This window comes from Lytechinus variegatus, chromosome 8 (assembly GCF_018143015.1).
Source record: "Lytechinus variegatus isolate NC3 chromosome 8, Lvar_3.0, whole genome shotgun sequence".
NCBI lineage: Eukaryota > Metazoa > Echinodermata > Echinoidea > Temnopleuroida > Toxopneustidae > Lytechinus > Lytechinus variegatus.
In genome coordinates, this window is record NC_054747.1 from 20667907 (window position 1) to 20694248 (window position 26342).

General features: G+C 35.9%; 1 protein-coding gene across 1 annotated transcript in view; it reads right to left on the bottom strand.

Moving 5' to 3' along the window:
• The window catches only part of LOC121419553, a 126043-nt gene that overhangs the window by 45045 nt on the left and 54656 nt on the right, over window positions 1-26342 (bottom strand). Inside the window, 16 exon segments of the mRNA XM_041614009.1 lie at window positions 354-473; window positions 2169-2288; window positions 4179-4568; window positions 5740-5862; window positions 9428-9538; window positions 10595-10714; window positions 11820-12057; window positions 15200-15360; window positions 16347-16469; window positions 17615-17734; window positions 18439-18555; window positions 19722-20099; window positions 21183-21305; window positions 22517-22630; window positions 23867-23983; window positions 24953-25184. Of these exon segments, the coding sequence (XP_041469943.1) occupies window positions 354-473; window positions 2169-2288; window positions 4179-4568; window positions 5740-5862; window positions 9428-9538; window positions 10595-10714; window positions 11820-12057; window positions 15200-15360; window positions 16347-16469; window positions 17615-17734; window positions 18439-18555; window positions 19722-20099; window positions 21183-21305; window positions 22517-22630; window positions 23867-23983; window positions 24953-25184 (2707 nt within the window).

Consider the following 26342-nt stretch of genomic DNA (forward strand, 5'->3'; position numbering starts at 1 on the left):
TTTCTGATTTCCCCATTATTTTGTATACAATTAAATGTGAGGATTGAAAGTGAAAGGTGGATTGGAGGATTACACCAGGAAAAACATGGCTACAATGCTTGATGCGATGCCTAAAGATGCTCATAACTTATGTGAAATTACTACCAAATAAAGTTCACTCTTGTGTTTAACAAGGTTTTCCCTATTATTATAACTAAATAACATTTTTCAATTCCATTATTGAGAATCTAGATTGGGAACCATAACATGTTCCAGATATACATGCATAATTTCCTAGGAGGACTGTTCAGCAGTCCCTAAGAAATGTTGGGTGATGAAACGAAAGAGAATAAGATGAGGAATGAGACTCTTACCTGTACAGTTGTATTCGTCCGTACCACCTGGGCAATCGTAGTTTCCATCACATCCAACAGCAGTATAATTAAGACAGATTGAATCATCAAAGTAGCATGGGTACAGACCTTCTGGGCAAACTGTTGATAGTAAAAGAAAAAATAAACATTCAGACCACAGTCCCTATGCGAGTGAACAAATAAGAATGTGTAGGAAGCGTTAATTTGGCTGTGTGTATGTGCTTTGTCCAAGGGAAATCATTAACATTCAGATAGAAGATTCATATAGGAATGTGGAAGGGGCTGGGTTCATCGAAAACCTCTTGCGACCAAATCCTCTTCCCCAAAAAAATCATGCGAATTGTGACATTTTTTACCTAAGAACTTTACCACTTTGCCTTCAAGCACTAATCAAAAGGTAAATGTTACTTGGTTATTTAATTTGTATAGATTAATTCCATTAAAAAATATGAATACAGGCCTGCAAGCATGCCTCAAAACAGAATTTCTTTTCTCTTGTTTCTCTTGCAAATTGTGCAAAACTTTCTCCGAGCCTAAATAACATTTTCACCATAATCTGAAAGTTTGCACTTCCTTCCAATCGAGGTTTTTCGCATTTACTACGAAGAAACTCTTAAAAAACTCAATTCCTTGGAACGTGCAAATTAAATCATAATGGAGAGCTGAGAGGAGTTTGTTGGAAGTTGGTGGACTGGGACAGCATCGGAATCTCTTGACTATGGACGACATATTTGCAATTGATTGTTGGGTGCAAATCTTCGGATGATCTGCTGTCCCAGTCCACTAACTTTTGACAAAAGATTCCCAGGTATCCAATGCAATATTACTTCCATTTTCAATAGACTCGATGAGTTGAAGAGACTTCCCCCTAGTAAATGCACAAAGTACCTAATCTTACTTTGTGACATTCATTGCCTTTAAAAATTTACTTGTCATGTTTCAAAATGTAACAAAATCTATTTAACATTCACCATGTTTGAGAAAATTTCCCATCAAAATCGAATTGACATTTATACTGATGGAGTTTACCAGTGGAGGCAAATAAGCCAGTTTGTAGTTCCTTTCTGCGCATGATCAAAAGATTCTACGCATGATCAGAAGAAGGTCATTTGTACTAAAGTGACATGGTGGTTTAAAATCTAATGAGATAAGCACAAACTTTGATGTCTTGATTATTCATATATTCTTTTGAATAGTGGTTTTCATTTACATCCACAAAAAACAATTCGTCCACGAACGACTGGTATTTCACAGTTTGCCACGTACATTGTTCAACATGCCATGATATGCATTAAAAGTAGGAATGCAATGAATACTTTCATAAAGTGTTCATTGGTGTGCTATTCTACATGTCACATGGTCTATTCAATTTCTCCATCCTGCTATGTAAGGTTAGCTGACGTAATATCTTATAAATACATATAAATGCATTTATTAATCAATATAAATATATTAATTAATAAATAAAAATAGATTGAAATAAATGAAAATAATCTAAAACGAATGATACTTCTGACTCGATCTCTATATCACAAAAGAAAAAAAAAACATGCACTAAAAACACATAAATTAAATGATTAATTAATACAATAATTAATAAATAAAATCGATTGATAAATAAATGAACAAGTTAATAACTATATCAATACATGAATAAATCGACAAATCAAATTCTGAAGAAGTAGATTAACATTCTCTCTCCTTGTTTATTTTATCTGCCTATCATAATGAAAGAAATAAAAGGTCATTTGACCAAAATTGTCCATGAAGTAACTACTAACTGGTCTATTGAAATTCATTACAATTCAAACTCACCATCACAATCGGCTTCATCGCTACCATCCAAGCAATCAGTTATGTTGTCACAGACCCAGTCTTCAGAGATGCAATTACCATGGATGGGATAAATTGTTGGGCATGAAAACTCAAAACATTCTGTGGCAACAAATAAAATAGATCCATTGAAATTTTCTCCATTCAAACGCTTTACTTCCACAACAATTCTTTTTGAAAGTTAAAGGACAAGTCCACCCCAACAAAAAGTTTAATTGGATGAAAAGAGAAAAATCCAACAAGCATAACACTGAAAATGTCATCAAAATCGGATGTAAAATAACAGAGTTATGACATTTTGAAGTTTTGTTTAATTTCACAAAACAGTATGCACATCCTGGCTGGTATGCAAATGAGGAGACAATGACGTCATCCACTCCCTATTTCTTTTGTATTTTATTATATGAAATATGAACTATTCTAATTTTCTCCTCAGTGTCAAGTGATGCAACGATTAATTTCTCCCTGAACATGTGGAATTAGCATTGTTTATTTTTACTATATGGTTCAGTAAAGTTGGTCCTTATTGTCAAATCTATAAAAAAATGAAATGTTGTATAATTAAAACAATAAAAACAAAAGAAATAGTAATGAACATCATCAACTGACTCACCTAGTTGTGCATATCACTCTTTTATGAAAAATACGCAAAACTTTAAAATTTCATAACTTTCTTATTTTACATCCGATTTTGATGAAATTTTCAGCACTATGCTAGTTTGATTTTTCTTCTATTTATTCAAGCCAGCATTTTCCTGGGGTGGACTTTACCCTTAAGACATGTACAGTTTGTCCTGAAACTTAAAATTACATTTACCCAATGGATTTATCATTGAAGTATATAAAACGTGAAAAATTAAAATACCTACGTCCTAAACACAATGATTAGCAGCATTGTATATCACATCGGTTTGTAATTTCTCCCTTTATGAAAAGAAAATAAATCTGTTCAAAAAAGTTGATATGATAGTAACTTTTGCTGGAATGTCAACTACCATAAGAGTGAAAATCCTGTTTCTTGATTGGCTCTTCCAATAAAAGTTAATATTCCAGCAAGAGTTGCTATCATAACAACTTCTTATGAGGTGGGGCCCAGGACTATTTGTAATTTTCCCCTTCAAGTTGATATTTAAGTTAAACTATTGTTAAACTTTTTTCTTTCGATAAAATTTTGTGCAATATAGGCTCAATTGACCAAAAGTTACTATTGTAGCAACTTTGCTATCCAGTGGTAACTTCCCTGAAATCCTTGATTTGATTTGGCTGATTAGCATTGCTACATGGTTGTTACCATTTGATGGCAAAGTTACTATAACAGTAACTTTTATGCAATAGGACCATGATTCGGGTGTGAAATGTCTTCATGCAAAGTAACATTTCTTTACACATCACCTAGTGGATTATATGTGACCTATAATGTACCACCCCAAAACGACCAAGAAGTTGCCAGGTAAGGTTCTCTGTAAATAGCAAAAATAGGAATTGAGTCTCCAAAAACCAAAAAGTTAAAACATGGCTTACATGTATCTGAAAGAGCAATTGTTTTTTTCGTACATGTACTGTAAAAATTTGAAGATGTGTAGTTGAATTAAAAGATACAAGAGTTTCTTGGACAATACATTTTTCAGACTGCTTGGAAGTTTAACTGAGATTACACAGTTTGCACATCTCATGCTTGAGTGTACCCCAAACTTCAAACGCTGTTTTCTCCTTTTTTTAAAGCTCTTGCTGAATTTCCTCTGTATTCAATCAAGTAGTTGTAATGGTTATTGTTGGTCAATTTTAACATATCATATATCATTTTAAAGCTTAGGAAATAAATTTTCAAGCTCAATGAAAATCTGAATATTCATTTGGGTCCACTTATTTTTGGTTTTTGGGTGGCAGGGCACATATACAGGATAATAGGAAAAAACAAATAATAGGATAAAGAGGAAAGGAAGGAGAATGAAAAAAAGAGAAGACAAAGTAGAAGAGACTGAAAGTTCTTACCGACTGCAGTAACTCGGAACGTTACGTTGGCTTGAACATCTTTCGGGATGGCTATAAGCACGTAGCCCACAGAATCAGGAATGGAGAAGTTCTGAGAATTGCTAACGGTGTAGTTGTAATAAAGTCCAAAGTATGCAACGTTATTCTCATCAGTACCAGGATTGACTCCAGTCCCGACTAAAACTTTGAAGATCACGTTTAGGGGGCTGGGATCACCATACACTGTGATGTTGTGCATCTCGACGGAGAGCGTTGAACCGGGATTGGCGTTGAAGACATAGTGGGTGAAGTTGTAGAAATCGCTGGCGGGTGTGTCGCGATCCCCGTAAGCGCCATCCAGCCAACTTCTCTCTATGGTGATAGACTCCCCAGGAGCTAGGTTGACCTCATCTGTTGAATATCAAAGCCAAATGGAGACCACGGAGATGGGAGAAGTGGAATGCGATTGCATGTAGATATAACGATATACAAGAAGAGAAAGATGGTTATGAAAAGAGGTGAAGAAAAAAACTAAGGAGTGTGATTGGGAAAAGAGATGATCAGCATTTGAAGAGAGAGAGAGGGAGTAAATGGAATTGATAAAGTAGAAGCATACAGGGAAGATGGGGTGAGAAAATTTGAAGCCAGAAAGCGAACATACTTTTGAGTGATGAATGTCAGAGGGAGAATACATGTAGCACAGATAATGAAGAAGGAAACATGCTATCTAATTGCAAGCCAATATAAGGACATTCATTGAACATAATGCAGAGCTGCAAACCTGAACAAGAACATTTCAGTATTTTCAAGGGTGAAAATCAGTATTTTGGTGGGGAAATTAGTATTTTCACAGGAATACCATAGGACAACACATAAACTGAAAATTAAGAAATCAGTATTTTTCATGAAACCATCAGTATTCCTCTCTATTTTCAGTACTAAATACGGAAAATCAGTACTACTTGGCAGCTCTGACAATGGCCAATGAACACACGGCCAGGTCTTATTGATAAAACAGTTGACTACTTTTAACTGCACATGTAGGCTTTCCACAGGGACTTGCAGTTGGGAAGGATCAAATTATTCCATTCCTCCCTGAAAATGGCTGACCCTGAAAAAAGCCTTTGGGAATTTCAGAATTTTCTCCTCAAAAGGTTAATACAGGATTTTATTACATTCATGTGAGTTGTGCTCACTGGAAAAGGATATTTTTAATCAAACAATGAAATTGGCCTACCAATCAATTATCTATGGGAGCATTTCATCAACATTTGTCATCTGACAATTTCCTTGAATGTGATTGGCTGAGCTCTGTTACTATGGTTACAGGTAAAACAGTATGTCAGATGAAACACCTGACAAGTCCTTGTATAAATGCTCCCCTGGGTCCTGTTTCATGAAGATTTGTTACAGTAACAAATACAGAATTTCTATAACAAATTGCCCATCAGCCAATCAGAGAGGTTTTCAGTAGCTTTTAACTGTTACTTTTAATTTATTATGACAAAGTTTATGAAACTGATCCCCGATAGATTAATCATGAGCTGCCTTAGTGAGAAGGGGAATTAGGTAACAATCTTACTGATAAACGCAGTATGGTTGCAGCGACTTTCCGCCTCATCATCACCACTTGGGCAATCCTTGATATAGTCACAAACTTGGATATCAGCAGGGCACCAACCGGCTCCGTTACAAGGGGTACATCCTTCAGAGAAATTTAAAAACAAGAGTAATAGTAGTAATAATAACAATAACACCATAATGATAATAACACTAAAAAAAAATTAGCCGAGCATAACATCTAGTTTTCAGGACTGAACACAAGTAGCTCTCATTCATCATAAACTCGGGTCGTGGAAAGGAGGATAGGGTCTCGGAAAGGATGGACAACGCCAAACATCATCACATGGTTTTTGCGGGACAACGTCCAGGGTATCACTGTGCTTGATGTCAGAACCAATTCAAATTAATGAAAACGTCTAATATATCATTTCATGATCAGATTAAACTATTTTCCTTACAAAATCATTACTTCAAAATGAGTTCGTACAGAATCCAATGAAATGACCACCAAAGTGTCTGTTTGTATAAATACAAAATATGTGCCAAAGGATTCTGTAATTGCTGAGAAATTAACAAATAAGCAAGGGATTTGGGTCAATTGTTGGGCCGATATTTAAAGAAATAATACACTTCAGTTTATGTAACTGTACCAGATCTAGGTCCTCGATGATATGACAATTAAAGTGATTGGTTAGCATTGGTTTGACTTTTAAAAAATCTGAGCTAGAAGGTCACACTTGTCACCTGTGTCTGTGATATGTTCCAAAATTGAAGCCCAGAAAAAATTGCGTTCGAAAATGATTATTTAGTGCTTCAAAAATTGAAATATAAAGTGACCGGAAACACCATCTTAACCCTAAATAGACTGGGCTATTTCGACGCCTAAGAAGACTGGGGGGGGGGGGGCTGATTCAGCCCCCCCTTATGATCTCGGCCGTCGATCGCGCGATCGCGACGAAAATTGGCACACGCGTTACCCATGGCATTATCTACAAAACTATAACATCAAATTCCGCAAAAAATCTTGTGTCTCATTAATTATGCTAATTTATGCGTAAAATCATAAGTTTGCTCTAATTAATAAAATAATGCCCCTGAAATGCTAATTTTTGTTTCACATACTCTAGATAGGCATCTGATCATATTGATTTAAAAAAAATTCAAAATCACATTTATTTTCTTATGTATTCTATTGTTTTCTAAATTTCTTATGTATTTCTTTGTTTTTTGACTTTTTGTTTTTTATTGTTTTTTCAATAGAAATTGTTGGGGACTTTATTTTGACCATAAAAAAGATAAAATTAATTGATTTTCAGCAGTAAAAGGAAAAATAAAGATGCATTTGTGAATATTGGCTAAGAACACTATTTGCATTGGATTTGTACACAAATTCACGTTTTTGAGTAATTTTGGGTCTGCATGCACTTACAAAATGTTGCGTAATTTTGGAACCGCGTATCCGGGGGTCACAATTTTGGTCTCAAAAGTTGCGCGAGACTTGAAAGTAAAAAGTCAGCGAGCGACGCGGTCAAAAAATTTCGCGCGGCGGATTTATTGCGAAAAATGTCGAGGGGGGGGCTGAATCAGCCCCCCCCAGTCTTTTTAGGGTTAATTTCATCCCATACACTTATGTGTACTATTTAGGTGTCTATAAGACGCCTATTTACAAAATCCGGGTTTGCCCCTTAGTTTTAGCTTTTCATTCTCAATAATGGTTGTTTTCAGGGTTTATTAGTTCTAATACATGCACTTGTACACATGTTTCATCTTGGTTTGAGAATTTTTTAAATCGGCTGCTCACAAAGTTAAATAATACCTTTAAGCCTCGTTTTACAGACTTTCTCATGAAATCAGTGTTTATTGCAACTACTTTCATTTATCTTTAACAATGCTTCTACAGAGTATAATAGGCCAATCTGCAGTTGAATGCATGCCCAAAATGCAACGGTGTGAGTCGGGCTTGATGGGATGTCTGCATGTGTCAAGCTTTATGGGGTGTCTCCAGGTCTTTAGCTAGATCATGAGTCTTTAGATGGAGATTGCAACTTGATCATTACGGACTAGAGATTACAGATTATATATTCTGGGAGCAGAGTTTAGTATGCTTTCCTTTCATTATGAGACTCGTATGTCAACATCTCGGAAAGAAGTGGAATTTTACTATGGAACAAAAGTAAAACCATGGACTATGCAAATTCTGCACATAATTACTTTTTTATCGCATACACTTAGAAAAGTCTGATTATATATAAACACTGCCAACGAGAGCCTAAATAAAACATAATATAACAAATGTGAATTTTCCATGGTTTTGTACCATAAGGTACAACTGAAAATTATTTTGATAAGAAAGGCTTTAGAGCACATGGTAACCACTAGAATTACCCTGTACTCTTGTTATCACTGTTCAATACATGAACTGTATAATTTGTCTTGTGCCTACATTTCATGTTGTCTGAAAAAAAAGAGCAAAGTTCTTGACAGGATACATGCACAACATGGTGGAGAACCCGCGGGCAACTAATACAATAACAGCACTAAATGCGAGTTGTGTCTTAGCACTTAACCCTAATTCTCCCGGGGGGGCCCATAATGGCCCCCCCTCAACAATTTTCGCGATATATCTGCTGTGCGAAATTTTTTCACCTCGCAGCTCACTGACTTTTTACATTCAAGTCTCGCGCAAATTTTGAGACCAAAGTTGTGACGCCCGGGTACGCGGTTACGACATTATGCAACATTATGCAAGTGCATGTCAGACCCAAAATTGCTCATAAACGTGATTTCATGTACAAATCCAATGCAAATTGCGTATTTAGCCAAAATTCATAAATGTATCATTATTTCTACTTTTACTGATCAAACTTAATTAATTTTGCCTTGTTTATGATCAGAATTATGTCTGGAACAATTTCCATTGAAAAAACAATAAAAAACAAAAAGTAAAAAAACAAAGAAATACATAAGAAATTCATAAAACAATAAAATACATAAGAAATTTATTTCCAAACCAAAGTTTTTTTGAATTATGATTGTTAAGAATGCTACAAAGAAAATTTTTACCAAAAATTAGCATTCTAGGAGCTTTATTTAGTGAATTAGAGCAAAAAGTATGATTTATGCATAAATTAGCATAATTAATTCATATAAAAAAAAATTCTCATTATTTTGGAAAATTTTACCATACAGCCTTGTAGATTACATCGCACACTACCAGCGTGCAAATTTTTGCGTCGCTCGCGCGATCGGCGGCCGAGATCTTAAGGGGGGGGGCCATAATGGCCCCCCCCCCCGGAATGACAAGAATCAAAATACCCCGGGAGATTTAGGGTTAACATAAACAATAATTTACATGACATAATATGCAAATAATCACCACAGATGAATGTTACATCTGATTAAAATTCTATGTGCTTTATCATCATTTTGGCAATTATATCTATCAATGAAAAGAATTCATTTTTCAATTCAATTTCAATTTATTTTATTTCATTTTTATTTTCAACAAAACAAAGTAATGTGGTCAAAATAGTTACAGTGAACTTATACAGACAAAATAAATACAGGCATGTACAGTATACGATATTTATCTATTTCAGAGTAAGTATTTCAATAGTATTTTAGAACAAGTAGAGTACTGTATGAGTAAGCCTATGGATAAGTCTTTATTTCAAGCATATACTACAAAGTTAGGTGTTCGTACTTACCTGGGCAATCACGCTCATCACTTCCACTTGCACAGTCATCAAGTCCATTACATCTATCACGAGGCTGAACACACTTATATTCATACCAGCAATATTCGCCATGGAAGCATGCTGTCACACATATAGAAGGAAAATTCAAGAATGCAAAAAGCCATATTTATTTGTTCAATCATCCATATTCATCCTATTCAATATCAGACACTGAACCTCACCATCACAACATTTATCATCTATCCTTCTCTTTCTCCTCAATCCAAGTATTCTTACCTTCACATCCATATTCATCCTATTCAATATCAGACACAGAACTTCACCATCACATCATCTATCCTCTTTCTCCTCAATCCAAGTATTCTTACCTTCACATCCATATTCATCCTATTCAATATCAGACACAGAACTTCACCATCACATCATCTATCCTTCTCTTTCTCCTCCATCCAAGTATTCTTACCTTTACATCCATATTCATCCTCTTCACTATCAAGACACTGAACTTCACCATCACATTTATCATCTATCCTTCTCTTTCTCCTCCATCCAAGTATTCTTACCTTCACAACCATATTCATCCTCTCCACTACCAAGACACTGAACTTCACCATCACATTTATCATCTATCCTTCTCTTTCTCCTCCATCCAAGTATTCTTACCTTCACATCCATATTCATCCTCTTCACTATCAAGACACAGAACTTCACCATCATATTTATCATCTATCCTTCTCTTTCTCCTCCATCCAAGTATTCTTACCTTCACATCCATATTCATCCTTCTCACTATCAGGACACTGAACTTCACCATCACATTTATTCTTCTCTTTCTCCTCCAAGTATTCTTACCTTCACAACCGTATTCATCCTCTACACTACCAAGACACTGAACTTCACCATCACATTTATCATCTATCCTTCTCTTTCTCCTCCATCCAAGTATCCTTACTTTCACACTAGTATTCATCCTCTCCACTATCAAGACACTGTACTTCACCATCACATTTATCATCTATCCTTCTCTTTTTACTTAATCCAAGTATTCTTACCTTCACAACTGTATTCATCTTCTACACTACCAAGACACTGAACTTCACCATCACATTTATCATCTATCCTTCACTTTCTCTTCCATCCTATAACAGGTACCTGTATATGTTCATGTATTCTTACCGTCACATCCGTATTCATCCTCTTCACTATCAAGGCACTGAACTTCACCATCACATGTTTCCTGTATCCTGTCCAGGCAGTGAAGAGATCCATTGCAGAGTTCCTCTGGATACTCACATTCTGAAGAAAAAACAAGATGAGAATTTATCAGCATCATTAGTGATTTTTTAATTATTTTTTACAATTGAATTGCAAGCAACTTAGTAACTTAACCCTAATTCTCCCGGAGGGGGGGGGGCATAATGCCCCCCCTCGACAATTTTCGCGATATATCTGCTGTGCAAATTTTTTTGACCTCGCCGCTCACTGACTTTTTACTTTCAAGTCTCGCGCAAATTTTGAGACCAAATTTGTGACGCCCGGGTACGCGGTTACGACATTACGCAACATTATGTAAGTGCATGTCAGACCCGAGATTGCTCATAAACGTGATTTCATGTACAAATCCAATGCAAATTGTGTATTTGGCCAAAATTCATAAATGTATCATTATTTCTACTTTTACTGATTAAACTTAAGAATAACTTAGAATTGAATTTACATGTCTAATTGTATGTACTATAAAAAGAAAACCACATTGGTCAGACCATGCAAAAAGGATGCAGACTACTGCGTATTGACAATAAGCGCATGGCATAGCATATATCCGTCTTCATTTAAGTATAGTGAGTGATTGTATTACCGACCGGCCTTGTATTACCGAACGCGCGCATCATATGCGTCAGAAAATAATCAAATACGCTCAAACCTTTGCAACTTCCTTCCAAAGGGAACTTAGATAGAAAAATGATAAAAAATTATCAAAAACACAATTTCAAAGTCTTTATATCCTCAAAACAATAAAATATGGTCAAAATAGCTCATGAGCGACTTTGTTGTTTTCCCAACTTTTCCCATAGAAAACACACGTTCGGTAATACGATACCTTTTCAAGTGACCAAAATATTTCACTTGCGAAGAGGGGTCCGATTGGAAGCTGATGTCGTAAAAATGAAAAACAATTTCGGCAAAATTTCTGCATAATTATATTTTGTAGGTATTTGTGTATTTATGGTGAAAGTTTAGTGAATTTTATTAGAATAATGTGTTTGATATGATCAAATTCATGAAAAGTGTTCGGTAATATGATCCACTACCATATGACTTAAGTCATTTTTAAATCTTTGTGAAACACCCCCCAGGTGTTTAAACTATCTACACTTTTTTTATAAACAACAGTTCCTACCGATGGCTGTGACTCTGAAAGTGATATTGAAGGTTCCGGCAACGGATTTGGGGATGGCGAAAAGAAGATATCCTTTATTATCAACAAGAGAAAAGTTCCTGCTGTAGCTATGGCTTTCAAAATAGCCATATCCATTTGCGTACGCTAGGGCTGTCCCGACATCTGTTGGGTCGGTCCAATAGCCGGCCGAGACACGAACAAGTTCCAAGAGAGGTCCGGTCAGGTTCACTGTCAAACTCTGTATATAATATGCAGAATATAATAATCATAATGACACCTGTATCATGTACCAATTAACATCTCTGGCCATTTCAAAGGAAAGTATTACCCTGGTTTTAACGCGGTATGCCTTTTTATACTTGCTAAAGGAAATTGACCCAATGGCTGGTATTGAAACTAACGATCTGTTTAAAAATTTGGGAACTGAACCACTAGGCCAGAGCACTCGACACAATGTGGAGTCAGAATCATTCATTGTTATATTCTATGACCATAACATTGATAAGATCTTTTGTCTTCCACTTTAATGAAAATAATTGATTCTTGATTCTGCAGTTTTCCGCTATATGGAAAACAGACAAAAATTCATGGAATTGAGGAAGAACATGCGTGTATTTCAAATAATTTAATAGAAAATGCTTGAAATTATGAAAATATACAAATAATCCCGAGAACAAAGCATTATCAAATAAGATAAATGTGTGGACAAGTGAAAATTGTCACAAAAAGTTAAGCATGACTGTGACATTATCTGCAAGGCAACTTCAGTTTTCTAAGATTGACGATCTTTGTATGATTTATCTGACAAGTCCTGTTCTTTTCATCAGTTAGCATAGTAACCATGGTTCTAAGCCAATCAACCTCAGGGGATATTGACAAATCTGACATCTTGTCAGTCAGACCGCAGGTCCCTATGCTAATGAGCAAAAAGGCCAGATTCATCCAAATCATCTCGTGGCTGAATCCTCCTCCTTGCAAAATCTCGTGATTCGTGAGATTTTCTTTCTCTAAGAATTTACCTGTTTTAACCTCAAGTTGAATGAAATATTATTGCACCATCAGATAGAGTAAGAGTTACTCTTTCATATTGGTCATTTATTTTGTATACAATATTTTGTTAAATAAGTAAATTTCTGGCCTGAAAGTGTGCTTCAAAACTGAATTTTCTTCCTCTGTTTTCTTTTGCAAATTGTGCAAAACTTTTTATTTTGAGCCTCAATGATATCTATATCACCATAAAGCTGAACTTCTGTACTTTCTCACAATGCCACTCTCGATATGCGGCACCTTTTAATCGGGTCAAGATCACACTTTTCCCACCAAGGTACAAGACGAGATTTCTGAAATTTTGTACTTGCATGAAATACAGAGTCCTGATTGGCTGGATAAGGTTCACAGAACAACAGGCGCGGGGTATTTGAGGAGATTACCACATGGGAAGTGTGACCTTCCCACGAACCCAGGCACTGGAACCGTTGGAATTTGCCCCTGGGTGGTCTCTTTGACCAATCAGAATGCAGTATTCTTGTTTTCAAACTGCTTTATGTACTTGGCAAATGAAAAGTGTGATCTTGACCCGATTAAACCAATTCTTATTTTGAAACCTATATCATTTCAAAGCATACATATTCAGCTTTATCATGATATAAAAATCATTTGGGCTCAAACATAAATAAAGTGTGAAAATAGGAGCTTTTTGTCAGGTAAAAATATTTATTTTGTAGCATATTTTAGATCAAAATTTTAACCTATATTACAAAATCTTTGAATAAATCCAAACATATGACCTGAAAGAATGATTCTTCTTCTTTACAATGGTACCAAATTCATGAAATTCGATGCACAATTAGAGCAGCAATGACCGAATGAAAAGAGGTGTTTTGGTCTGCATCAAGCTCATTAAATATGCAAAACAACTCAAGTCATGAATATCACTTGGATGAAAGAAGCCACTTTCTTGGGACCTGCAGTCTGACATCTTGTCAGAAAATGTTGACGAAATGCTAACACAAGCATAAGAACTACAAAACAGAGCTCGGCTGCCTTACTTTAAGTGACTGGAAAATGTTGAATATTATTGATTTTACCATAAGCTGTGATATTTCAAAACTGACAAATCTATTTCAGTCTGCCAAGAGTCATATGCACGTCACTCAGAAGAGTTCATAAAAATGGACCGTGCAGTTGTGCGCAAAAGTTTTTGAACCCCACCCCAAAAATGTATTCCTTCATAATGAGTGTTGAATGTTGCCAACAACACTGCATTGTTCAGTGAACACAGAGAAACAAACTTTTTATTGAATGTAATCTGACCTCACAATTAAAAATCTGACACATGGCAGAACTTTATAATGTTCATTTTATGATGAGGTTCACTAACTATTGAGCAACGCTGTAAAAATAAATGATTGGTGTTCTAACATTTGCTCTTGGGACAATTCGCTCTGGGCTTAAATTCATCTAAGATGTCGGGTTAAGGTACAAAAGGGTTTTATGATAGGTTTAGAGTTAACCCTAAGACGGGGGGAGGGGGGACTGAATCGCCCCCCCCTCTCGACATTTTCGCGATAAATCCGCCGCGTGAATTTTTTTGACCGCGTCACTCGCTGGCTTTTTACTTTCAAGTCTTGCACAACTTTTGAGACCAACATTGTGACCCCTGAGTACGCGGTTACACAACAATTCGTAAGTGCATGCAGACCCCAAATTGCTAAAAAGCATGAATTTGTGTACAAATCCAATGCAAATAGTGTTTTTAGCAAAAATTCATAAAATGTATCATATTTTTCCTTTCACTGCTTAAAAACAATTGATTTTAACTTGCTAATGGTCAAAATGAAGTCTCTGACAATTTTCATTGAAAAAACAATTAAAAACAAAAAGTCAAGAAACAGAGAAATACATAAGAAATTTAGAAAACAATAAAATACATAAAAAAATTAATGTTATGTTGACATTTTTTGAAAATACATTTAATCAGATGCCCATAAAGAGTTTGTGAAACAAAAATAGCATTTAGGACCATTATTTTGTTAATGAGAGCAAACTTATGATTTTACACATAAATTAACACAATTAATGAGCAATGGGATTTTCCGGAGAATTTGATATTCTAATTATGTAGATAATGCCATGGGTAACGCGTATGCCAATTTTCGTCGCGATCGGCTACGATCATAAGGGGGGGCTGAATCAGCCCCGCCCCCCCTCCCCCGTCTTCTTAGGCGTCGAAATAGCCCAGTCTATTTAGGGTTCAGTTTAGGGTAGGGTATAGTGTTACACCCAGGGTTGGGATGGACCATTCCATTAGTATGTGGAATTCAGAATGGAGCAATTGTTGCCGGAGCAAATGTCGTGGAATCAAACGATTAAAGCTGAACCTGTATCTCCATAAACAGTGTAGATCCTTCAGGACTTTCAAAGGCATAGTGGGTGAAATCGTAGAATTGACTAGCTGGAGTATCACGACCATCAAGAATTCTTTGGGATACTAATACTTCACTGAAGTCCGTCCAAACGCCAACTTGGATGTCATGTAAGCCTATGGAATAAAAGGAGGCAGAGAAAAGGAGGAGGGAAGAAGGGAATAAGAGAGAAAGGGGGAGAAAGTATATGAGAGAAATGCAAGCATGTGAGAAAGAGAGTAATTTAGAGAGTAAGAGAGAAAGATTAGGAGATAGCAAGAGAGAGTATTAAATTAAAGAGAGCATGAGGGTTGAGAAAGAGAGGGAGAGCAAGAGAAAGAAAAACAAAAAAGAGTATGAAAGAGAGCATGTGCGAGTGTTGAAACAAGAAAAGTATCAAATAGATTAAAGAGAGCAAGATAGAGTCAGAAAAAGAGCAGAAGAGTGAGTGAGAAAGAGGGAATGAGAGCATTTTTAAGATTTTACTGTGGAGAAAACCTTCAATTCAAAGTATTTGAAACTTATACATGTAACAATGTGATTATTAGGGCTGTTAGATTAGGGTCAGAGAGACAACTTGGCAGATATTAAACAGAGCTGCAAATTTTTCAGAGCATAAATCAGTAAGGGAGAAAGCCCACAATTACTTATTTTGAGATAAAGACATGCAAAAAATTATATACTCATAGTGTAATATTGTAATATAGGAGAGCTGTATATAAAAGCACATAGTGTAGTTTTTAATGATTATGTACTACTGTATTTAAGCATGAGATTACTAGTATTATCATGTTGAAGTCAACATAGTCATGTTTCAATAATTGCAAATTTCATTTTGCACACATAAAAATATGCTCAAAAGTTTATTAAACCCACCAAAAAATGCACTCGTTCTTGCCGAGTCTTGAATGTAGACAACACATGTTCAGCGAGCCCAGAGAAACACACTCACTTTATTGAATGTTTTGAAATTTCCCCACCTGACTTCACAATTGAATATCTAAAACATGGCAGAAATTGAACACCTTACATTTATTCATTTTCTGCTGGGATCCACTTATTATGAACACCACTGTATGCAAAATCAATTAGAAACTATGTACTGTGTAAATTGGAGACTTACTTTTAAACTCTGTATGATTGCAAAGATTATTGGCCTCATCTTCCCCATAAGGACAATCGTTATAGAAGTTGCAAACTTGAAGGTCAACTAAACAGTCCGATGAACCATTACATGCAAAACATCCTAAGGAAAGACAAAGAAAATTGAAAAAGATAGTGTTTAGAGACATTCTTCTCATGTATAAGTGCTTTATAGAACACATACATAGATCCTTGATCGCAGATTGGATGAGTATCACATGACATTCAGAGGGATTGGCTGTAGCAAGTAGAAACTTGACATCTGTGCAATAGCGACTATTGCACGCTCCAGCAAAGAGCTCAAGCAGGGGAGACGGAGGTGCAATAGATCCTTAACTCAATGGGTGATTTCAAGTCCGGTGTTGGCGTTGGTATTGGTGTTGAAATTTGGATTGCTTCCCCTAACTCCAAAATCTATCCTGAGTTTGTAAGACTTATCCAGATCACACTATCTCAACAACTAGTCAGTGACTTTTCAGGACCATCTTCATTTTATGTTTGGTGTTATACTTAAATTAAAATTGACCTAACACCAACACCAAAAGGTCAACACTGAACTTTAAATGACCCAATGTTCATACCATGGTCTGTGAGGTCTGTGCCTATACCTGCATGTGCATATTCATGTATGCCTCATCGCGCTGCATACACCATGCACAGGTAAAACAAAATAGCAAAATGAAAGGCTAAAGAAAGACCCAAGCAGTTCCTCATTTTCCCTCTTTCTGGTTACTTGATCTATGTTAGACTATGCCTACGAATCAAGTGTTGTCTAAAACAAATATTGTATGGCTATTTGAATATGACATCCGGTGCAAGCTGAAGCAATCCATTCAACTCCACTTCACAATATTGAATAGACTCTTTCGACTTGCATGCTCATATACTTGGAACGATCGCACTCATAAATTGAATATTTGTAAGATATAAAAGCGGAATATTAAAATGCTGTTTGAAAGTTACCTGAGACTGCCAAATGAAACTTACTCCTGTTCTTTAAAACATAAACCAAAATATTCTGGGTGTTTTGTTGTTGTTGTTTAACAAAGTGAGATTCACACTACTTATAAATGAAGCTTGAATTCAGACTGTTGGTAACAACAATTTCTAATAAAATTTTTTTATATCTTAACAGGTTGTCAAGAGATTGAGAAAGAGATTTGAGAATTTAATCAAATTCATTATTAAACAGCTCATGTGAAAGGTGAGATAAGAAAATGAAACAAAATTATATGAGAAGAATCTTACCTGGACAATTGTATTCATCAGTACCTCCTGGGCAATCATAGCTTCCATCACATCCAACGGCAGTATAATTGTAACAGATAGACTCATCAAAGAAGCATGGAGATAGACCATCTGGACAAACTATTGGTGGAAAGTGGTTGTACAAAATATGCACGCATCACACCAATACTAAGAAACCTACATTGGTTACTAATACAGCAGAGAATAGCATTCAAAATCTTTCTTACTGCATACAAATCACTTCTTTATTTCGGGGGGGGGGGGAGCCCTGTTCCCATAATTGTGCCAAAATTCGGCAGGCATATTGCTTAATACTACACAAACTACAAGACGGTATTAAAATAAATACTGAAAAAATATACTTTTTCAATAAAATATGACAATTTATTCATGAAAAATAATTTTTTGCATATTTAACATCCAATTTCACTTCAATTTTTTTTTTGCAGCTCCCATCTTTGTAATCTAATTAAAGGTTTCCGCAAAGAAAAATTGTGAAAGTTAATTTTTTTCTTATGTATTTCTTTGTTTTTAGAATTTTTTATGTATTTCTCTGTTTTTCATCATTTGTTTTTATTGTTTTTTTCAATGGAAATTAGTACATACTATTTAACAACTAAATTAAATACTAAATTAATCAAGCAGACCAATTAGAACAAAAATAATCACCCTTTATGAAACTTTGTAAATACACAAAGTATAAAAATGAGCTATTTTTGGCATGACATTGTCTTGTAAAATGTCATGTGACATCGCAATGCTGAACTAGAATGTCGCGAATTTGGTCTCAAAATTTGGTCCCAAAGGTTTTGCGCAAAACTTACCAGAACAGTTTGATTCATCAGAATCATCCAAGCAATCAGATATGTCGTCACAGAACCATCTATCAGGAATACAGTTTTGTTGATCGCTTGTTGGGCATACAAACCCATCGCATGGTTCTGCCATACAAACAAAAATTGACTTATCAACTTATTTTACTATTCGATTGCATTTTTTTTTGATAACAACTGGGAATTTTAAAGATATTCCAAAACTAACCATCAAAATAAGTCACATTCATTGTATTTCAAACTCATCAAAATTACTGACATTCGTGATACTTCAAATTTCCTAACAAAGTAGGGTGATATTCATCAGTGGGGGATCAAGGTCGAGCACATCCAGTCCGTGTCCATCCCCCCCTTTGGTCATGTGACCTGAAACTCGCATGAGATATTCAGTGATATTTGAGAGTATTGTTGGCTCAGTCGGTAACGCGTCTGCCCGTCGAACCAAAGATTGTGGGTTCGAGTCCACCCCGGGCAGATGAATGAAGCCAGTGCGTTGTGTGTAAACGTCTCTCCCATGTTTCATAGATGCAGGCTATGTTACAATGGAAAACAGTCCGTCCCTCGGATAGGATGTTAAATGGAGGCCCGTGTAGAGGAGAGTCACCACCTTTGCACCTTTGCACTGCACTATATTCGAATATGGGTAGGGGGAAACCCCTGTGTAGTGGTCGACCTGCACCCCCATCCCCCATCAGTTATATCGGGAAGGATGACCTGCGGGTCACAGTGATTCAGTTCGCTTTTCACCTCCCAGGCTCAGGTGACGCCAAACAAATAATAATGATAATAATTACTCTTATGTATAAGTTTTATGAACTAGATCCATACACTTTCAGAGTTATGATGGTTGTTCAACAAATACCCCCAACATGGCCAAAGTCCACTGACCTGTGACCTGAAACTTCCGCAGGATATTCAGCGATACTTGATTACTCTTATGTCCAAGTTTTATGAATCAGATGCATGAAATTTCAAAGTTATGATGGTAATTTAACAGATACCCCCAACTTGGTCAAATTTCATTGACCCTAAATGACCTTTGTCATGTGACCTGAAACTCACTCAGACAGTATGTTCAGTAATACTTTAATAACTTTATGGCCAAGTTTCATGAACTTGGTCCATATACCTTCTAAGTAATGCTGTCATTCCAAAAACTTAACCTTTGTTTCAGATTTGGAGTTGACGCCACCGCCGTCGGAAAAGCGTTGCCTATAGTCTCAAAAAAGGGGAAAGAGAAGACAAAAGACAAGAAAGAGGCTGAAGGTTCTTACCGACTGCAGTAACTCGGAACGTGACGTTGACTTTCACATCTTTCGGGATGGCTATAAGCACGTAGCCCACAGAATCAGGAATTGAATTACTTATTGTGTTGTTGTGATAAAGACCAAGGTATGCTAAAGTATTCTCATCCTTGCCAGGATTGATTCCAGACCCGACTAAAACTTTGAATAGAGCTTGCAGGGGTCCGGGATCCCCAACCACAGTGATCTTTTGCACCTCGACAAAGAGTGTTGTCCCAGGAGGAGAGGTGAAGACATAGTGGGTGAAGTTGTAGAAGTTGCTGGCGGGTGTGTCGCGATCCCCGTAAGCGCCATCCAGCCAACCTCTCTCTATGGTGATAGACTCCCCAGGAGCAAGATCAACCTCATCTATTGAATATCGAAGTAGAATTGAAACCATGGAGATGAGAGAAATGGAATGAGATAACATCAAGTTGTAACATAGAAAGGGAGGGGAAGGGAATGATGGTTATATGGGGTAATGTGACAAGAGGTGGAGAAAAATAGAAAGGAAATTGAGGCCAAGAGATGGATGGGATTTCAAGAGAGTCAAGGTAGCGAATGAAATTGACAAAGAAGATGCACAGGGCGAGGATGGGGGGGATATAGAGCCAGAATAAAAAAAAGTAAGGCAAAGAAGAAACTGGAAGTATGCTGTCTTAATGCAAGCTATAAATATGGACATTCATTGAACAATGATAAGCCAATGAACACAGGTTTGGTAAACTTGTTGAATACTTTTAAATACGCATGTAGGCTTTCCACAGGACTTCATGGCTCCAGTCAGGAAAGAATCATATTAATCCATTGCTTCCTGAAAACGGGTAACCCTGGACAAAGCCTATAGGAATTTCCGGCCCTCCTCTTACAAAATGTTACGATTGATCCAATCAATAGTAACTCTTTGGAAATCCATCAGTGTCATAATCTTTACTAAAGTAAATATGCAAAATAACCATTGAAAACAAAGGCAAACACACCAAATTGTAAAAAAAAACAAGGAATCTCTGAATATACATAAAATCTTGTTAACATTTTGAACATGCATTTTCATAGATGTGCGCTTTGCTGGCTTTCTATATTGGGGTTGATCGGATAAATTGCAACTCTTTGTAAGACAGGGCCCAGAATAGACTCCTCAACGGGGTAATACAGGATTAAATTACATTAAGGTGTGCTTACAGGCCAGGCAAATGATTTATTAATCAAAATAATGAAATTGGCCAACCAATCAATTATCTAAGGGAGCATTTCATCAACATTTGTCATCCGACAAGTTTCCTTGAATTTGATTGGCTAAGAAACACGGCTACTATGGTAACAGTCGGGTAAACCGGCATGTTGGAAGAAACGTCTGACAAGTAATTCATGAAATTCTCCCCTGATCGAAAATCATGAATGAGTAATTATGTTTATGCAGAAGAAAATTAGGTATGAGGGCAAAGTTCTTACCTATAAAAGCAGTATGGTTACAGCGACTTTCTGCCTCATCATCATTACTTGGGCAATCCTTTATATAGTCACAAACTTGGAAATCCGCAGGGCACCAAGCAGTTCCGTTACAACGGGTACAACCTTTAAAGAAATTCAATAATAAGAGCAATAGTAATATTAATAATAAAAACAGTGTAATTATGATAACAATACCTTCTCTTACTTCACTCAGCATAACATCTAGTCTTAAATATTGTACATAACTCGCTCTCATTCATCAAGATGTGGAATAAGTGGTGCCAAGCGTCATCGCCAGGTTCTATGAGACAACATCCAGAGTATCACAAGTTTTAGTATAAGAACAAGTACATGTATAATAACAAGTATTAGTATAAGAACAAGAATGAGTATAAGAACAAGTATTTATATAAGAATATAAATATAGGTACAAATAAAAGAATAAGAGCAAGTATTAGTATATGAACAAGCATTAGTATAAGAATAAGTATTAGTATAAGAACAATTACAAGCATAAGAACAAGTATAAGTATAAGAACAAGTATGAGTATAATAATAAGTATTAGTTCAAGAATAAGTATTAATACAGGAACAAATATAAGAATAAGAACAAATATCAGTACAAAAACAAGTATAAGAATAAATATTAGTATAAGAACAATTATCAGTAGTATGAGTATAAGAACAAGTATTAGTATGAGAATAAATATTGGTATAAGAACAAGTATTGGTATAAGAACAAGTATTATATAAGAATAAGTATTAGTATAAGAACAAGTATAAGTATAAGAACAAGAATAATTATAAGAATAAGTATTAGTATAAGAATAAGTATTAGGATAAAAACGGGTATTAGTACTAGAACAAGAATTAGCATAAGAACAAGTATTTGTATAAGAATAAATATTAGTATAAAAACAAGTATTAGTATAAGAACAAGTATTAGTATAAGAACAAGTATTAGAATAAGAATAAGTATTAGTAAAAGAACAAGTATTAGTATAAGAAGTATTAGTACAAGAATAAGTATTTATATAAGAACAAATATTAGTGTAAGAACAAGTATAAGAACAAGTATTAGTAGAAGAATAAGTATTAATATGAGAACAAATACTAGTATAAGAACAAGTATTAGTAAAAGAACAAGTATGAGTATAAGAACATGTATTAGTATAAGAATAAATATAAGTATACGAACAGGTATTAGTATAAGAACAAGTATTAGTATAAGAACAAGTTTTAGTATAAGACTTAGAATAAGAACAAATATTAGCATAAGAATACTCTATGAGCATGGATAAGTCTTTAAAAGTCTGTCTTAGTACAGTCCTTACCTGGGCAATCAGTCTCGTCACTTCCACTTGCGCAGTCATAAAGTCCATTACATCTATCACGAGGCTGAATGCACTTATCATATTCATACCAGCAATATTCGCCATTGAAACATTCTGTCACACAAAGAGAATGCAAATTCCAGAATCAGAAAATCCATAATTTTCTGTTCAAAATAGAAATCTGAAATAGAAGTACTTTGATAATTTGTTTTTCTCACTGTGCAGCACCAGATCAAAGTTGCTCTGTTCCTTAAATCATTGAACGCCACAAAGGTTAGCAGCAGTTCTCATTTTTAACGTCTCTTTGGCCTAGTATGGCTGTTGTACGACGGAGGCTCTACCAACTCAGCCAATACACCAGTCATGGACAATAGTTTCTAGAAAGTTAATCGGCATTAACTTAACCCTGGCGGAACTGGGGGGCCACGTGGAGTGTTGTGGCCCAGTGGATAAGTCTTCTGACTTTGAAAAAGAGGGTCATGGGTTCGAATCCCAGCCAGGGCGTAAGTTCCTTCAGCAAGAACTTTATCAACATCAGCGCGCGTTACCCATGGCATTATCTACAAAACTATATCAAATTCTGCAAAAAATCTCATTGCTCATTAATTATGCAGATTTATGCTTAAAATCATGAGTTTGCTCTAATTAACATACTCTAGATAGGGATCTGATCAATTTATTTTTCAAAAATTTCAACATCACATTTATTTCTTTTGTATTCTATTGATTTCTAAATGTTTTATGTCTTTCTTTGCTTTTTGACTTTTTGTTTTTTATTGTTTTTTAAATGGAAATTGTCGAGGACTTTATTTTGATAATACATAAGATAAAATTTATTGATTTTAAGCAGTAAAAGGAAAATAATGACACATTTTATGAATTTTGGCTAAAAACACTATTTGCATTGGATTTGTACACAAATTAACATTTTTTAGTAATTTTGGGTCTGCATGCACTTACAAAATGTTGTGTAATTTCGGAACCGCGTACCCGGGGGTCACAAAAAATTTCGAGCGGTGGATTTATCGCGAAAAATGTCAAGGGGGGCTGATTCAGCCCCCCCCCAGTCTTCTTAAGATTAAATGCAGCCCATAGGGGTTAGAGGGAACGCATTATGCCCCCCCTTCAACATTTTCAGGATAAATCAGTCATACAAAACGTGATCTACGAATGTGGTAATGCATTACTTACTTCTTCTTTCATACTTTATCATCCATCCTTCTTTCTCTCCTCCATCCTAGTATTCTTACCTTCACATCCATATTCATCCTCTTCACTATCAAGACACTGAACTTCACCATCACATTTATCATGTATCCTTCTCTTTCTCCTCCATCCAAGTATTCTTACCTTCACATCCGTATTCATCCTCTCCACTATCAAGACATTGAACCTCCCCATCACAATAGTCATCTATATCTATGCAGTGCAGAGAGGCAAGGCATGGCAATTCAGGACTCCCACATTCTGAAAAAAGATAAAAGTTTAAAGTTTAAACACGTTGAATATTATAGATCAGGGGCTCCGTTGCATAAAATTTACTTTATGGTAACTATGGTATCTAATGGTTACAAGGATCAACAGCCAATCAGAATCAAGGAAACCATTAAAGTTACCAATGGATGGGAAAGTTACCATAATAATTATGGTAACTTTGCCATCTAACGGTAACAATGGTCATCAGCCAATCAGAATCAAGGAAACCACTGAAGTTACCAATTGATGGGAAAGTTACCATAATAATTATGGTAACTTTGCCATCTAACGGTAACAATGGTCATCAGCCAATCAGAATCAAGGAAACCACTGAAGTTACCAATTGATGGGAAAGTTACCATAATAATTATGGTAACTTTGCCATCTAACGGTAACAATGGTCAACAATCAATCAGAATCAAGGAAACAATTAAAGTTACCAATGGATGGGAAGTTACAATAATAACTTTTATGCAACAGGCCCCCAATCATCATTATCATCATCAATCTCCTGGATGGGTAAATCGAGGAGGCGTGATAGCTCAGTTGGTAAAACAGGTATTTCCGATTCAGGTGAGCCAGGTTTGATTACTTCTTGGTGCACTACTGCCCTTAAGCAAGGCATTTAGCCTCATTACCAGGTCACTCTAAAAGGACGTTAAACCTTTGTTCCTCTGATTGTTTGCTTAGAAGCATCTACAGGGTGTATGCTTTCTTAGGTGACCTGTCAAAAGCCTGCGTCACGTCTTTTGACAGGAATGCCGCTATGAAGGCACTATGCATGTTTTCATGGCGGCTTTCCTGCATTTCACAATTTGTTCTATCTATAATGAAGTGTGCAAAATGGTAATAAGAGGCCGCTTGTTGGTCCCTGCGCAAGAGATTCATACTTCTATAAAGGTATCCAATAGCAATCGGGTAAAAAAATCATTGTGATAATACAAATCATTCATATCTTACCAATAGCAGTGACACTGAAAGTCAAATTGAAGGTACCAGCAACAGATTTTGGCATGGCGATCAGAAGATACCCGGTATTGGACAGTAGGGTAGATTTTGCGCTATAGCTTTCCAAATTTCCATATGCATCTACATATGCCAGGGTAGAATTAATATCTGTTGGGTCAGTCCCAAATCCAGCCTGAATACGCACAAGTTCCAAGAGAGGTCCAGTCAGATTCACTGTCAAATTCTGTAGAGAATATGCAAAAAGAACCGCAGTTCACACGATTAGTGTAGTGGTTTCACGGTACACCATCTATCTTTCGTAGGTATATGTTGGTCCAGGAAAGGTACACCCACACTCAATGGCCCATATTCTGAAGTCAGGTTTTACTTAGACCATGGTCTAGCTCTGTGATAAAATTATGGAAGCCCAAAGTGTCAGTTCTCTTTTATTAGGTTGCATGTGTCTTATGTTTACTTTGCCCTTTTCTGATTCATTGATGGTGACAGCAATCATCTATTTATACTTCCTAGACAACAACGAATGATTCGAGAGCCAAATGAGCTGAAATGTTATATCTCTACTGTTATTGATTTATGTAACAATTGGCTGTCCATACTTAAACCACAACTTTAACACCTGGGTTTAAGGTAAACCCGACTTCAGAATAAGGGCCAATGTCTATCCAAGTGTGTTCTTGTCTTTAGGAAAATGAGCAAAAGTTGTAAAAGCACTAGGCTATAATTACTCTCTAGACAATAACGAATGATTTGAGAGCCAAATGAGCTGAAATGTTATATCTCTACTGTTATTGATTTATGCAACAATTGGCTGTCCATACTTAAACCACAACTTTAACACCTGGGTTTAAGGTAAACCCGACTTCAGAATAAGGGCCAATGTCTATCCAACACCTGGGTTTAAGGTAAACCCGACTTCAGAATAAGGGCCAATGTCTATCCAAGTGTGTTCTTGTCTTTAGGAAAATGAGCAAAAGTTGTAAAAGCACTAGGCTATAATTACTCCCTAGACAATAACGAATGATTTGAGAGCCAAATGAGCTGAAATGTTATTCATACTTCCTAGACAATAACGAATGATTTGAGAGCCAAATGAGCTGAAATGTTATATCTCTACTGTTATTGATTTATGCAACAATTGGCTGTCCATACTTAAACCACAACTTTAACTTAATAAGGGCCAATGTCTATCCAACACCTGGGTTTAAGGTAAACCCGACTTCAGAATAAGGGCCAATGTCTATCCAAGTGTGTTCTTGTCTTTAGGAAAATGAGCAAAAGTTGTAAAAGCACTAGGCTATAATTACTCCCTAGACAATAACGAATGATTTGAGAGCCAAATGAGCTGAAATGTTATTCATACTTCCTAGACAATAACGAATGA